The 16,059-nt window shown below is 31.7% G+C and overlaps 2 protein-coding genes across 2 annotated transcripts in view; one reads left to right on the forward strand and one right to left on the reverse strand.

The window, feature by feature from the left end:
• Positions 1-10,722, reverse strand: part of LOC123014248 (epithelial splicing regulatory protein 2) — a 19,925-nt gene extending 9,203 nt beyond the window's left edge. Inside the window, exons 1-2 of the mRNA XM_044413267.1 lie at positions 10,584-10,722; positions 6,216-6,370 (exon numbers count right to left, since the gene is read on the reverse strand). Coding sequence (XP_044269202.1) covers positions 6,216-6,358 — 143 coding nt within the window. The 5' untranslated portion in view covers positions 6,359-6,370; positions 10,584-10,722. The remainder of the gene's footprint in view (positions 1-6,215; positions 6,371-10,583) is intronic.
• A 76-nt stretch (positions 10,723-10,798) lies between these two features.
• LOC123014543 (autophagy-related protein 13 homolog) lies at positions 10,799-15,952 on the forward strand. The gene is made up of 4 exons (XM_044413712.1): positions 10,799-11,309; positions 11,360-11,886; positions 13,849-14,182; positions 15,731-15,952. Exons 1-4 carry the CDS (start codon positions 11,166-11,168, stop codon positions 15,929-15,931), a joined length of 1,206 nt encoding a protein of 401 aa, XP_044269647.1. The 5' UTR covers positions 10,799-11,165; the 3' UTR covers positions 15,932-15,952.
• Positions 15,953-16,059: the final 107 nt, after the last annotated feature.

The raw sequence follows: 16,059 nt of genomic DNA on the forward strand, positions 1-16,059 counted from the left end.
CTTCGGGAGGGTGTAGCTCCCTTACCAAGCATTTTTCGATACATGTTTATAGGAAACTTTTGTCTTAGAATTGAATATACTATCACCTGTTTAAATTTGTAACAATAAAAACGGAACACCCTGTATAATTTTATTATTTTTATTTATTTGTGAAAAAAATTTTTTTGTTCGAATTTCGATTTTCAGTGGGTATAGTAACTACATTTGAGTGCAAAAAGAAGCAAATTGTTAAAAACAATATTGTAAAATTTTTCAGAGATTTAGATAGTGTGAAAAAGATTATTCCCTAAAAGGTTAGAAAACTATAAAAAAATGTCGTGTTTGGTGGTCTTGCCAGTGTAGTGTCCGTCGCCGTCTCGATAGAAATAATGCTTTTCTCGCCTAGGCATTTTTTGAGTTCAACTGATTCCCGTTGGCGCTTTAATCTGGGGAAATTTTTTGACATATCCAGTTTTTTAGCTTAAAGGGTTCAACTGTGGATTCAACGGTTCAACCTCATAATATCAATTCTCCCTGGCGTATCTAGTTTTGTTGTATCCTTCCTTCCCAGCTTTTATTAATTGCGTTATTTTTCCTTAATAATTCAAAATCATTCAGTTTTTCCTTAGTAACCCCCGTAACTAAGAAAAAATCGGAATCACTGCTCCAATGCATTTTTTACGAAATCCCCAGACGGGATATTGATACATTTGATTAAGGAGGCGGTGGTAGTGTCATAGTGTTAAAAACGCAATGGAAAAATATGGAAAAAAATTATAGAAATTTGGAAAATGCCCGACAATTATGAAATTGTGAATTGTGACTAAAGACAACTTCAAAAAACTGGCATTTATTAACAGGCCAAATTACATTATAAAAAAAATATTTTTTTTTCACATTTATCTAAAAATATACAACAAAATCTCCTATCTTAAAAATGTGTTCTTTAATAGATGCGATCAAAGGATATTTTATAATCCTATTCTTCAAGTTTTTACATACATTTCGTTAATTCCATAGAATTTACAGAAACTACCCCAACCTTTCGTTTCTATCTTAACGTTTTTTTAACGTAAAAGAGAATATTTCAAGTTTCTGTTAAAAGTACCATTTTATAGGAATTGTATTGTCCAGTCATCCATCGCTATTTTTATAGTTCTATTGTGAGTGTGATTGGACTATCCGTACTTACGAGTAGTCTTCAAGTGTGAAGATTATACAAAATATCCGATTGTACGAGTAAGTTCGAAATTTTGATAGAATCGCCATCATAATAAGCTGTGCTTCTAGACCAGTTGCTATTCTATCACCGAAGAACCCTAATGACGAAAGTTGTTTTCCTACAGGCAACAAGGTAGAGGACAACTAGGTAAGAGTATCATCGAGTATCCTGCAGTGGCACAAATCCATGCATCACCTAGCTAACAATTTTTTATAAAACGGCCGGATACTACGTTTATTTCAATAGCAAGTTACAGTACCAATAACAAAATGACAACGAGGAGTAAAATGTTGAATTTTCTTCGAGCAATAGTCTTTCCCTATATGCTTCGTGTACCCAAAATACAAATCTGAATTTTTCACTTGTGCACTACGTGCAATCGTAAAATATTCAGGTATTTCGTGTGCACTTGGGATAAAATTGTTGTGTAAGTAAAAACTATAGGTATAAACTTTTGATTTTTTTTGTTTAAAACAAAAGTCCGTTTTCAAACCACAAGTTTATTTTTATTTGTTGTCCTTGTAAGAGCTAAGAAAAAAGACTGTCTCCAAATCAAATTAAATACACAACTGATAATTACTGTATTTTCCACGATGCAGACGACAATTATTATATTACCCATGATTTATCATTAATATTAGCGTACAATGTTGGCAAGATTAGTCACATATGACTGTATGATCTCAAACCCTAACAACTTTCATAGGGTAAACGTGTCTAATGTCGACCAGGTCCACTACACAAAAAATTGTAAAAGTATTTAAATATGTCAAGTAAAATATCTATTTTCCTTTCTATTGCCCAACATGTTTTCTACTAGAATCAAGTTTTGGTGTGTATCGTGGTTAAAATCTGTGTGATGGACCATTATTTAAATTTTTTTGTATTTTCGTGTTGTAAAATTTTTGCTACTGATTAAGTAAAACAGTGGTGGAGATTCCATTCTATAAACCGTATGACTATTGTGAATGCAAGCATTATAGTCATTCGACGTAAAACCAATTTTTTGCCACGCTTTAAAAACGAATATAAAATAATTATCCATTACAATATTATAAAAAATTATTACTTCTTTAGCCTCTTGCTTTTTAAGTACATTTATTTCTTAATCTTTTTCTGATAAAATAATTTGGTTTTACGGGGGTCGACCCACAAAAGTTTTATTTGATATTTTTCAAAATTTTCAAATAGCCATAAGGAAAGGCAACGAAACAAAATAAGTAAATAAGGAAAAAGTGTGTACGTGATGCTTATGTGTTCCCATACTGTTTGAAATAGGAAATCCAGAAACTCACCCTTGTAGCACTGCGGGTAGATATAAGGTCCATTTGGTGCAATAAATATCTTGTTGATAAGCTTATAGAGTGTCGTTGTTTATTAGATACCTTCGATTGGCATTTGCAGAATAGTTTGTAACTACCTTATGGTTCACAGCTGTAGGTTCTTCCAGGTTATCCAGGAGTTCCAATAAAGTAGTTTCTTGAGTTAAACTTTTGGATAAACAAATTTTTATCTACAAAATCTGTGTTTATAGTTATTTTTTTTAAATCAAGAATGTAAATAAAGTAATCCTTTTTTGATCATTTCCGCTTAGGAGATTTTAAGTATATTTTTATAAAGAAAGTGCAGAAAAAGATTTTGCTTCCAACCTTAAGTTTGCGAAGATATAAATAATTGAAACACTTAGCAGATTTTTATAATGTAAAAATAATGTTTTAGTAATAATGTTGAGAGTAAAAGTAGGTACCTTTACGCCATTTTCGTAAATTGTGTTATCGATGCTATTAGCTGAAATATTTTGGGTTTAAATGATTATAAAAACAACTTTTGTTTGAAAGTATTTTAAAAAAAAGCGACATTGTAGCTTAGTGAAGTAAAAGACGTTCAAATTCAGAAGCTCATGACTCAACGAAACACTAATTACTCTATTTAGAAAAGCGCATATTTATTGAACTAACAGAAACCTTGTAAACGTATCGTTACACACTTAGTTATTAGTTGTAACCAACGAAGACGAAACTTCTTCCCAACTTCTATACTGCATTATTAGCCATTCCATTATGTCAAGAACATTTTTAATTACGAGTATCAAAGCAGGAAAAGTAAAAAGTTATTAAATCAACAACGTAATTGCACCTTAACGAAAAGCTAAAAAATGTAAACTTGGTAGTGAAGAGAGCTTTTCATCCCAGAACACCAAAAGATATGTATTCCATGTTCGATACTGTGGAATGTGTAGCAGAAACAAAATCAGTTGACTGCAGGTTCCAGAAGATTTAATATAAAAAAAGAGGATGCAACTAAATAGTATTATCGAAACTACAAATAAATTCCACTTTTGAATTAAATCGAATCCATTGTTTACCATGCGCTTGCAGGTGGAAAATAGAAGCCTTGAAAAAAGACCGAGTTGTGTCTGAAACCTCGGCGAACTATTGAAATACTAACTACGAGTGCATCTGGTCCAGTTCCATTTTACAGAATTTTAGAAAACTTTGCTTTCTCGAGTGAAGTAGGTAAAGGTTTTTAGCGAGCGCCGATTCCCCATAAATTAATTTCAGTCAATTGTATTTTTGTGTAAACCTACTTGTGGCTTTTTGCTGCCGATTTACCTGTTTGACAAAGCTTGCTTCCAAGAACCGACACCTGCTTCATTGAAGAATTTACAATAGGGTGTTAAAGTGTAACTCATAAAGAGTTTAGGCGGCGTTCAAAAACACCGTTAACGGTAATTTTACAATCTATTTTAGAGACGGATAACAGGAGATATGCTTAGAGATTTGTTGCAATAAAAAAATAGGCACCTTTTTATTTCACAAAGCACAAAAAGGTATTGGTTATTATTATTACATCAAACTGCCAATGGTGAGGATCGCTCCTTGTCGCTGTCGAAGAAAGCAGACACTCCTTTGTACTACTACTTGTAGTCGAAAATTCGCAGAAACACCTTCAGAAATTTGATTTGCATAAAGCGCCAGTATTGAGCTCGAAATAAAGAGTCCTTACAATACCACACTGTATTTTAATAAATACATTACACCGATCTCTATTCTGTAGTTTTTGTAAATGTATTTATTTATGTCTCGTTTAAACCATAGTAAGTATACGAAATAAATAATTTTTTATACTGAAACGACACGTTCTGTAGGTGTTGAAAAACAATTTTATCTAGTAGAAAATTATATCCACACTATAGCATTAAACTCAATATTAGATGTCTAACTAAATTAGAAAAATTGTTACAAAAAAAGTTTATCTATTTGAAAATCTGCGAAATCATCGGTGCAGTTGTAGCTTCGCAGTGGTTCGAGTAAAAATTTCATACTTTGCCACTCAGATAGATCCATTTAATAGTTCTTAAAGTATTTTTATTTCAATAAGCTGAACAATAAAAATAGTAATTACATACCAAGGGAGAGAAAACAATTTTTATAGCGAAACTGAATTATACTCGAGACTCGAAACATCGAAAGTAATAATGAAAGCGTGCCGAGAAAATTGTTCTCTCCTGTAGTTCACACATAATTTTTTTCTCTAGTATCACATCATTTGTTTAACATTTTCTCAATCATAATGTAAAAAAAAATTGAATGAATTTAAAATACCTATGAAAACCAAGTAAATAGTTCTTTCGTGATAGATCTGATTGGAGTGTGGTCCAAAAAGTAACACCTTAATGTTAGGTCAATATCAGATGATTCAAAAATACGTGGCTTACCTACGTGGATTGTCAACTGAAGCATTTTACAATACCGTGTCTTCTGAAATAAACCATTTTGTGGCTTACACTGATTGACTTTTGAACCCTCAGAGAAAACCATTCATTTAAAGGGTAACGTAAAGAAAATCAATTTCTCAAGCATAACAATGATGTCTTCTGAAGCAAGTAGTGAAAAAATACATAGTATGACGTAACATTCTCACCGAATTGCCACAATAATAATTACAACTACGCGCCATAAACAAGTTACTTATTATTGTTTTTTTTAATAATTTAAAGAGATAGTAATATATTTACCTACTTTTGTTCAAGTATATATAGACTATTAATGGCGTTTTTAGTAGTGAGCTATAATATGGCATGTTATATGCAATTTCAAATTTATTCGTGTCAATAACAATGATTAGAGAAATAGTATATTGTAATACTAGTTTATAAGCAAGCCTTTAAAACACGCGCGACGGGTTTAAGGCTTTTAACGTTGTTTGTGAATCGTTTTCGTAGAGACGGTTACTAGTTTACGTTGTTAAACACATTTTTTCACGTTGTAATTGGTTCAGACATTTCACTATTTCTTGTTACCTAGACAACTTTAAAATTCAGCGTGCTATAAAAGCCAAATTACGCACGCTGCAGCTTGCTTTAATTTAGGATTATGATGCAGGAATAATAAAAAAGTATTTAACTGACGCTACAATAGTTCAATATAATTTTTTACGAAATAATGTAAAAAATAGCCCATAATAAGAATTAAAAAATAATTCAAAGATGATTCAATACCTACTACAAGAAATAACTAAACATTGTTGCTGTTCCTGATGACATTAACGTACTTACCAAAATTATTGATTGTATTGCAAATGCAGTCTGATTAAGAGAGAATTACCCTATAATAAAAGCTAAAAGAAACGAGATTAAAGCACTGCAGATATGTATCACATTTCGTATTTCTTAATGTAAAATTTTTGTATTTTTGTATTTTTGAAGCTTGAGCTTGTAATAAAATAAACGTTCTAAAAATCTACAAGAATGTAGCTTGTAACCCATTCCCTCACCCAATGTTTTGATTCGTTTAGATTAAAATTCATTATAAGCAGAGTGTATCGACTTCTGTATAAAAGCCAACCCTGCTTTAATATCACAAGGCCAAATTAACAAAAGCCAAACAAACAACTGTGTCGTTATTTTAGAGTGGAGAAACCAAGAAACTCGTGAAAAGGAACAGCTTTTTGACCTCCAAACCTTATGTATTTTTCGCTTTTGACGCAGAATCAAAAACCCCTCGTGATATACCTGAAAGCGATGAACGCGTCGCCTTGTTCTCCACCAACGATGTGAACGCCTCCCTCAGGAATGCTTAATCCGTGAAAGAATTGACGTATGTCGAGAGCATTAGCAGACCACGGTAAGTTTTGTAGACGTATAATGACACTCATCTTAACCTAGAACTACAAAAATATGATAGTATCGCAGACAATGTGACAATTTTTTTATAACATGTTTCTTGTACTAACGCGCCGCGTAACTTGCTGCATATTTCAAGATTTGCAATTGCGAATGTTCAGAGTGGTCAGTACCAACTACAAAAAAAGTAAAATTCAAACGTTTTTCTACTTTGTTATTAGGTAGATTAACATTAAAGAAAAAAGAACAGGAAAAATAAAAAAACCTTTTCCAGTTGATTTTTATTATTTTATTAAGAATAGGTACAAGAAAACAATATAATAATAATGTTATATAATTGTAAATAGCAGTAAGATTTTTCAAAAGCACTCTCTCGTCAAATCATTTTTCCAAACAAAAAATAATATGCAAGTAAAAACGATGCATGGGAAAACTAAGATAAAATGCTTCTCAATCTGTATCTAAGAAGGTCAAATTCGTTAATGTCAAAGAAAATAAGAAACCTGTTTAAAATGTGGCTAAAAGTGCTATGAAATAGTCATTTACTGTAAGAGTGTGTTAGGTAGCGGTTTATCCACGCAAGAATGTTTAAGCGTTGCTCATGTGCATGTATGGCAGATGTCAAAATCGAAAATAGCAAGATGGTCGTTTAACCTTAAAAAATAAACAGAGTCCAAATGTCCGCTTTATTGTGATCCGATTAAAGATACAATATTTAGTATACATCATCTGAAATAGATCTTCGCCCAGGTGCCGGCCTCGGACTTTAAGCTCTGGGCTTAGCATAAAAAAACTCACTTTTATTCTTAATGACATAATCTACTATTTGCAATACATAATAATATTTGAACGCTTCGATGTTCATTTGAAAATCAATAATTCGACATTGCTTAAAGTCATTCTCGTGAAAGGTACAGTAGTATCAAAAAGATTTGTTTATAAATTTTTACAGATATGTTTATCAAAACTAATAATTACAACAGTTGAATCGCCCCAATTGATGCAAATAGAAGATACAGAATGCGCCAAAACTCACGCCCCAGAGAAAAATGGCATGTAAAGAAAGATAGCAGGAACACGGAAAAATGTTAAAAAAAAATCTAAACATAAAAAATTCGAAGTTATGAGAGTTTAAATTTTGCACTTTGACTTCATTTATTTCTGTTGGAAAAATATTTTTTCAAGTTTTTTTGCTACAAGTTATTAGAAGAGAAAATAAGGAAGCTGTATCCTAAATTGTAACTGTTTAATGTTATTTGTGGCTTTTATTGGCAAAATTTTTGGACCTTTACTAAATAATAATAAAAAAAAATATAAAAAATCAGTATGACATAAAAAAATATCAAAATTTTTCTATGGGGCGCTAGTTCTGACACCCTATATGTAAAAAGTGATAACTATAATGATGTTTTTCCTTTGGTAAGTTTGTAACATGCTGCAAACCACTTCTGCAACTTAGCTGTACGTCAAAGAATACCAAAAAAATAGTAAAAGTCGTTTCTAATTTACAAATGTGAAATCACTATGCTACGGTTGATTGATGTAGGGATTAATACGAACGCATGTTTTAAATTTTGTCAGTGTTAAAAACTGATTGATTTTTTCGCCGGATTACAATCATTTAAAACAATTTTGATCTTAATTAATTGTTTTTAAATCGCTTCTCTCGAAAAAAATAGGAATTATATAACCAAGCATAAATAAAGTCATTACAAGGTCTGTGCATTAACCGCGTATGTATAAGTGTAGATAGTGTGGATAGTTGTAAAATTAATCGTGAAACTTCTTAAAAAAACATACTTACATGTATTTTTAAAACACTCCAAAAAAGATTTATAATCACCCACTTAATGAAGTTAGTGATTTCTATTGTTTTTCAAGTCTAGGTATAATTCTTATTATATGGAAAATAGCACAACTACGTTAAACGTTATTTAAAAATACAATTTACGAAAAATTTAAGTTCTCAAAAATTCGGAAACAATTTTCGAAAATTTAAAATAAATATTACTGTTTCTGACCAATCAATTCTTCATTATTTTAGTTATTCAGAATTATAGGTCGCATTTATTGTTTACTATAATCTAAAAGTCGTTATGTTCATGATCAACTTATTGTAGCAGCAAATCACTAGTTTTCCCTTTTTGCACATAATTTTCTTATTCTTATTAGGGGCAGTCGAAATTGACTTAAGGCTTCTAAATCCTTTGCTTTCGGTTATCCATATAACTCCACATCCACATAAATTCTTCAAAAATTCTTATGTTCCGAATAATATAAATTACAACATTATTACTAACAATTTCTTTTTAATACTCGTAAATCATATGTAAATATAGCGCTCCTAAAAACTGTGTCCTCAAACTTCCTTCCATTATGATGATGATGACGATGATAAAAACAATGCAAGTAAATGTATTAGGTCTCGCATTGTTATTTAAATTAAATGAAAAACATCATCAATTACGTCAATAGTAGGATTTTTTTAGCGCTTAACTATGGTTTCATCCATTTTCCATGTGTTGTAGACCCGGAAGGCGACGACTGCAGAAAAGTATCACACCACACACTGTATAGACGATTAGCGTATTGTTGACAAAGAAATTATTAAAATAATCCCAATTTGTCATAGCTAAATTTTATTTACCAAGTCTGTCTAACGTTTATACATTTTTTTATTGTAGAAAAAAGAAATTTTTTTTTTTACTACAATGTAGGTAATTCGCATATTGTACGTCTTTGGTTCCTGTCGTATTGATACTTCCAGAAGACGCAAAACTGAATTGAGCATTTTGTGCAGAAACCCACCAATCCTCACAGATCAAAAACTGATTACACAGTGTTATTTGTATTTTAGTAGTAAATTAAAGAGTTCTGTAATTAAAAACTCAAAAAAAAAATCGTCCTAATTATATTTGATTTGCAAATATGTACAGTTGCGGAATTAAAATTTCGGGCAGTATTTTTCTGTCACTTTAAAAAGTTCACTGTAAACTAGCCTTTACTGTCATCATGACTGACATTTGACAATTAAACTTTGTTTTTTGTTGTTAAAATTGTTAGACAATTTGTCTGTCTGCCCGTCATTATGCCACAAATCACTATTTTTGAAAGTAAATAAGTCAAAATGACAAGAGTAGAAAATGAGGTTATTAATGTAAAGGTTGTTTTAGAGTATACATGATGAAAAGGACAATACTGTCCAAAAATTTAATTCCGCAACTATACTTGCTCATTATTTATAGGAATAAACACTTATTTGGGAAAGTTACATCAACGCTTATTACACTTTATAGAGATTGGTTAATAAAAACAAAAGTAAAAATTTTTGAAAAAAAAGATAAATAAAACATCGTACGTTTTATACAAAAACAATTATTAACGTTAGAAGACCGATATGTACCAAAAAACATGATTTTTTTTTAAAAAGAATGGAATCTGTTATTTGGTATCGGCCGTGTGTCGTTCAAGACTTTTCGTCATCCCATTCATGACTCAGAGAGGAGCTAAGCTTTAAATTTCGTAATTTCCGTGATTTCATAGAATAAATTGCAACATCATGAAAGCAGTTTTAATGTCTGACGGCCGTTATAATCTTTAACGGACGCAGGCCGTTAAAAATACCTTTTCATTTGTCATTTAAGGTCCGTTAAATTCAAATAACAGTATGGGATTACGAAAAACAATTATCGGGTTTTTCAAAAATCTTTTTTGTTGATCTTTTTCTGTAGAAAAATCGATATTGACACTTTAAAATTTTAAAATTACGTAATAGATCCAGAAAAAAAAACAAAATAGTTGTTATTTCGCCGCCACTGCTTTTGTACTGAAAGTTGCATATCCATCCAAGTAAGATGTTCAGGCCTACGGATGAATCATGCTTTTGTTACGCATGTTATTTATGTTACAAGGAATTACGTTTTAAAGGGAACACAAACTATGACTTATTTTGTCATAAGGACAATATATTTGACTTTCAATTCGACCACCAATCTTCACAATTCGCAATAAAATACTACGTGTACTTGTAAAGACATCAATAGTCTTACAAAGCCGAGAGCGGAAAACCGACGGTGACGAAAATGTAGCCTAACTGACCTTTATTTCCATGATAAGGATCTTCCGCAAAATACACGAATTCTTGCAAAAATAAAGAATCGGAAATCGAAAGTTTTTGGCGGCACGCAAAATGGTCGACATTGGAAAGCTCCTTAGCGTTTCTAATTTATCATTTATTTAGTTAATTTGGCAACTTACCTCGAAATAAAAAAAATTCTTCACCGATACCCGCTCTAATAGTAATTTTTACGAGAATATGATGTATCTTGAGAAACTTTCGATAGAAAAATCGACAAATATTCACGAGCTGACGCTTATGTCAGCAAGATTAGTAAACAAAATGGCGCTGAAAGCCGATAACTTCGTCACAACGGCGCCACCAGTTCGCATTTTTGCCGCTTCGAAAGTGACGTATCGGCGCCACTGTCCGGGTTGTTGCCAAGTGACTTTTTAAATTCTTGTAGTTTTTGCTTTGTAACCGTATTTTGGTGTTGTGCTTGTCAAGGTTAGACGTCTATAATTGCCGAAGAAGACACAGTCTTGCCCTTTACCCAGTCGCCCCACTCGTCGCCCCATTTGGAGCTCGGCCTTCCAACGCCCTGGACTCGTGGTATTCTCGGATACGTGCACGTTCGTTATCACACGTCCGCGTAATTCCAGAAGAGTAGGTGTCCCATTCATTGGCTAGGTCGCGGGGCTGCGGGCCCGTCAGTGCAATGTGTTTTTTGTGGTTCTAATTCATGCGTTGTCCATGTGTGGGGAAATGTGTTAGTCGTCACGATGAAACTCAGCGCTCAGGAAACGAAAGATCTGCATAAGTACACCAAATTTTTTGCCTTGAAGTCCGCTCAAGTCATCATACAGTCGAGGGTCGCGGATAGGATCACCACCCAGTGCAAACCCAACACCCAGGGCACGGATTGGGTAACTGTCCGTAACCTAACCCCAAACCAACACTAATAGATCTTTTTCAGTTCAACTTGCACATCAATGACCACCCAGAGGTCATAGCCGAGACGAAAAAAGCCCTAAATGGAGATATAATCTCGCCGTGTTTTCCCCTCTGCGTCGAAATCTCGCTGCGGACGTCAGAAGGGGATCAAATGACGTTGGAATCCTGGTGCCTTAGTTTATTACCTGAACAGTGTGATCCTACACTTAAAAACATCCCTTCTGTCTATAACAGAATGGGGCTCTTGTTAAAATCATTAATATCAGTTACACGAGTGACGCCTGCTTATAAACTGTCTCGCAGGCAAAGTGCTGATTCTTATGTTATGTGTTACCGCATTTATTTGGGTCAGCCCGTACTACATAGTCTTGGAGAAGATTATAAACAAACAAGGATAGGACAAATTTGTACACCCATTGGTACATTACAGTTTTCTGTCGCATACAGAACAAAAATGACCATTTCACCTACTCAGACTGGAAAAAATTCAATCATGGTCAAGAGTGACCACTTTAATAGTAATTCCAACACCAGGAGGCACAGGAATGGGTAAGTTTAGACTGTCATTTTTTTCATTGTAGGTATAATTAAATCTAACCACCCAAGCATAAATTATTTTAAAAACTTTTTTGTATTTTTTCTGTTATGTTTATCGTTACGTAATTAGTTAAATAAGAGGTTTGCTATTGTTTATTTACTTCAGTTTGTTTGTGCAGTTGTTTTTGATGTTAATTATTGGATTGAGTTACGATAAACATTATATAATGTTAAATTATACATTTCACCCAGTTTCGTTAGAAAAATCTACGTTTATTGAGCAATTGTTGATGTGAATACTTATAATTTTGAGAACAACATGTATATTCTCATTGTTTTTAGGAAGTTTCAAAGTTCACAATATTTAAGCAAAACATTAATTAATGAAATTAAAATTGTCTGTTCGCAGAGAAAAACCCATAATTTTATATAGTAAAATTTAATTATTCGACGTGATGCATTTTTAGTTGAAATATTAATATCGAACTTGTGAAAAACATGTGTTATTGACGTAAATTAATACGATTACTAAAAGAATTGATGAATTCATTAAAAAGAATTTGTTTACTACGAACGTAACATTATTAAGTCATGATATCTTCAGAACACAAAAAATTCCATTTGTTTACTGTGAAGTTCTTTTTGTTAATAAAATCCTGAATTTTATACAAAGTGATCAGAAATGACCGAATTAGCAATACTGAATTTGGTTTTTAAATGATACCATTTCCAGTTGTTGACATCTTGAGCCTGGCAAGCATCATTTGACACTGCAAATTGCATTCAAATTAACACAAGCATGAATTTGGTTACCTCAATTTTTTTTTTAAACACAACAAATTCCGGTTGCAGTTGACAACTTAATCAGTCAGTCTTGTTCACCTTGTATAATAAATTTGATGGAATTTTAAGTTGTTGCGTCTTTTTTTGGAGACGGATTTAGGTAGAATTTTCGTCAAATTCTTGACTGCTTCATAATTTTGTGCGTTTATAAGTAAAAATAAAATTATGCAGAAACATAAAATACAATTATTGAATTTACGGTATTATTAGCATTTCAAGTACTTCCGACATTAACCTTGTAGTCAAAAACTTAATTACAAATAAAACTCGAAATAAATTATTTATTGGGCTTAAAGTGAAATGTTTTGAATATTTAAAAATTTTTAAATGTTATGTGGAACAGTTATTTTAAGATTATTTGTGAAACTTGTATCTTATAGAAATGCATAAAAATCTTTCCAAAGACAAAGTTGACAATATTGCGGTTAATTTAAAATTGCTTATATAATTCAAAGCTTTTAAAGGACATTTTATTTTTGCAGTCGTGGAAATTTTAATTGCCTGATAATTTTATCAGGTTGTGTTGGGTGACTGGGAGCAGTAACATTGTAATAATTTATTTGTTATGTAATTTTAAAAATAACTATTGGCTTCAGTTCATGGCGTTTAGTTTAATTGAAAGACTTGCGTCAGAGGATTTTTTTGATTAAACAATTTGATTTACTGCTATTTGCATAATATGAAATGGGGCGTTTGTGCAAGTCACTGTTTTGTTTTTATTTTGATTTATGGTGAAAGTGATTATCATATATATTTTATTATTTAGCCGTCACTTATGATTTTTAAAGGGTCGTAAAATTAATATTATTTTTTGAATTTGTTTATTGTCTGTTGATTATATTCGACCTCAATTAATCAAAATGCGGATGGAAATTGGCTAAAAACAAAGACTCTTATCGGTTTCATTGAAAATACATCGTGATCTTTTATTATTAATCACTGTTATTGATTTGATAATAACAAGTATGTTGTAACGTTGTTTATGAATAATAATTGAAAATAAAGCGTGGAATGAACTTGGAACAACGTATCTCAAATATGTAGAAAATGCAGTAAGATGCGATCATAATACCGGAAAGAGTTTTCCAGCGGTTTAACAGTTAATTGATTTGTTTTTTATTTTTGTTTCAGCGATGATATCAATGACTTGACAAAACCGATGCGTCCTGGTCCGTTCGCGGATCCCAAACCTAAGAAAACTGTGGAACCTCAACTTCCCGGTGTAACACGATTACTGGCAATGGGAAAATATAAACCACGTCCTACCAAAAATTCAGAAAATGCTGAAAACGAAGTGATAGAAGAAAACTCAAGACTTATAGAAGAAGATGTTAACAACAGTAAAAAAGAAATTTCAAATTCACCCACGAAATCAGTAACAAAACTGACATCATTAAATTCATCTAAACTATCAATTCTTAGTAATTTAAAATCAGTGGATGAGGAATATTGGATGCAGGAGTTGGTAAGTTGAAAAAAAAGTCGTAGATTAAAATAGGAAAAATACGCAACCTTTGATGAAGGATACTTCTAATGCCGTAATTTCGATCTTTGCTTCAATTATCTTTGGTTTGACGTAATTTTCTATTTATTTGGCCTTTGAAAAGGTTAATGTATCAATATTGACCCAATACCGGTTAGTGGAAACGACCTAGTGTTTTATTTTTCTCTGAGGATGTTTTTGTACCATGGGATGTTTTCTTAGATTTGTTTTATGGCATTACATCTGATAACTTGGTCTCGTGTTAATAAAATACAGTGATAAACATGTGACTAAGTTAGATTGGATAATAATGAGCAATAAAATGATTGTGACTCAAAATGATATCCTTGTACTATAGACTTTCTCTGGCAACGGTTTTGGAAAGCCATTAAGCCCACCTGAATAAATAGAAATAGTTAATTGGTAGAGTGACATTTTCCCTCTTAATAGATTTGAAAGGAGGGAACGTAATACGGAAAGTTAATTTGAGATGAGCTATAATAAAATTGTCGTGTTTGTTTACGATATTATATTTCACACTTTCTCCAAACATTTTGCTATACACATCCTGAGGTCAACGTTTGCAAAAATCGCTTCCTGAAGTTGTATAACAGGAAAATAGTGACCTTGGCATTTTTTCTGTATTATGGACTTTAAAATTGAATTTGCGGTATATCTGTGAATTTGGCAATCAAATAATTTTTGGTACACTCACTTCCCATGGTCATCGAAGCAAGAAAACCAACAAATAATTAATTGCAAAAAAGTTGTATTATTGTTAAAGTTTTCACAAATTTTAGGGAGCCTTCGAACTATTATTATTTAATCATGACAACGATAATTATTGTAATATTAAAATATTCACCTTGCCTTGTTTGGAGATACAGAGATAAAGCTATTTTTTGTTATTGCTTGTTGAATAATGGAAAAATTTCCATAATATATTCTCAAAATAAATCGATAAAAATATTCGGCGCCACAAGTCTTTATCTTATTAGATAATTTGTTTAAAAGATTATGTAGTTGTTTGTTATTTAAAGATGTGTATCTCAGTTATATTGTTATGTTTATTGGGCTTAATTTATCTTATCATCTTGTTGAAGTGTTTAAAAATAACTTTCACTACGATTGGTTCGAAATATGCAAATTTAACCAATCTTTCTATCTTTAGTTGTTGAAAGTAAAAATAGTTGTTTATGGGTTTTGAGGTCGCTTAAAAATGAAGGTGGCAATTTAAAAAAATATAATAACACTGATACCCTTATCTTGTACTTGAAGTAATTTTGAGTTCATCAGTCGTTTTGACATCTTGGATTTTTTACGTATTTTTAAACAAGTATCATGTCAAATGACCGCTCATTAAATTCAATTTTAATTAATTTAGAGGATTATTAATATTGATATGAAAATATTTGCATAATTAACACGAAAATAGAATGCGATTAAAATAATTTATAAACTGTGTCTAGCTTTCTATATTTTGGTTAATTTTTTTTGTGAAAATATGTTATAATATTTGATTTTTTTCAGAGTGCACCGTTTGCAAATAGGGGCCCCATGGGCGAGCTAATGCATTTTTACAAACAGTGTAAAAAGTCGCCCCCTTTACAGTCTCCTCAGAAAAATCCAACACCTGAAGAAATCACCGAAATGATAGAAATGTACGAATCCCAATTACCCGAGTACGAAGCTCTAGTGCAGTCATTTTGTGAATCACCCGATAATAATTAAAGTAAGAGTTCGTTTTGTAAATTTTGTGTTTATTTATTGTCATGTCTAAAAAAATTAATTTTTATCGATGTACCAAATGTCACGATGTAAATTGTTTCCTTTTGCAAAAGACTGATAAGAATATAAGA

Source organism: Tribolium madens, unplaced genomic scaffold (assembly GCF_015345945.1).
Source record: "Tribolium madens isolate multiple individuals breed KSU strain unplaced genomic scaffold, Tmad_KSU_1.1 Scaffold_97;HRSCAF=244;Tcas5.2_LG3a, whole genome shotgun sequence".
Lineage (NCBI taxonomy): Eukaryota > Metazoa > Arthropoda > Insecta > Coleoptera > Tenebrionidae > Tribolium > Tribolium madens.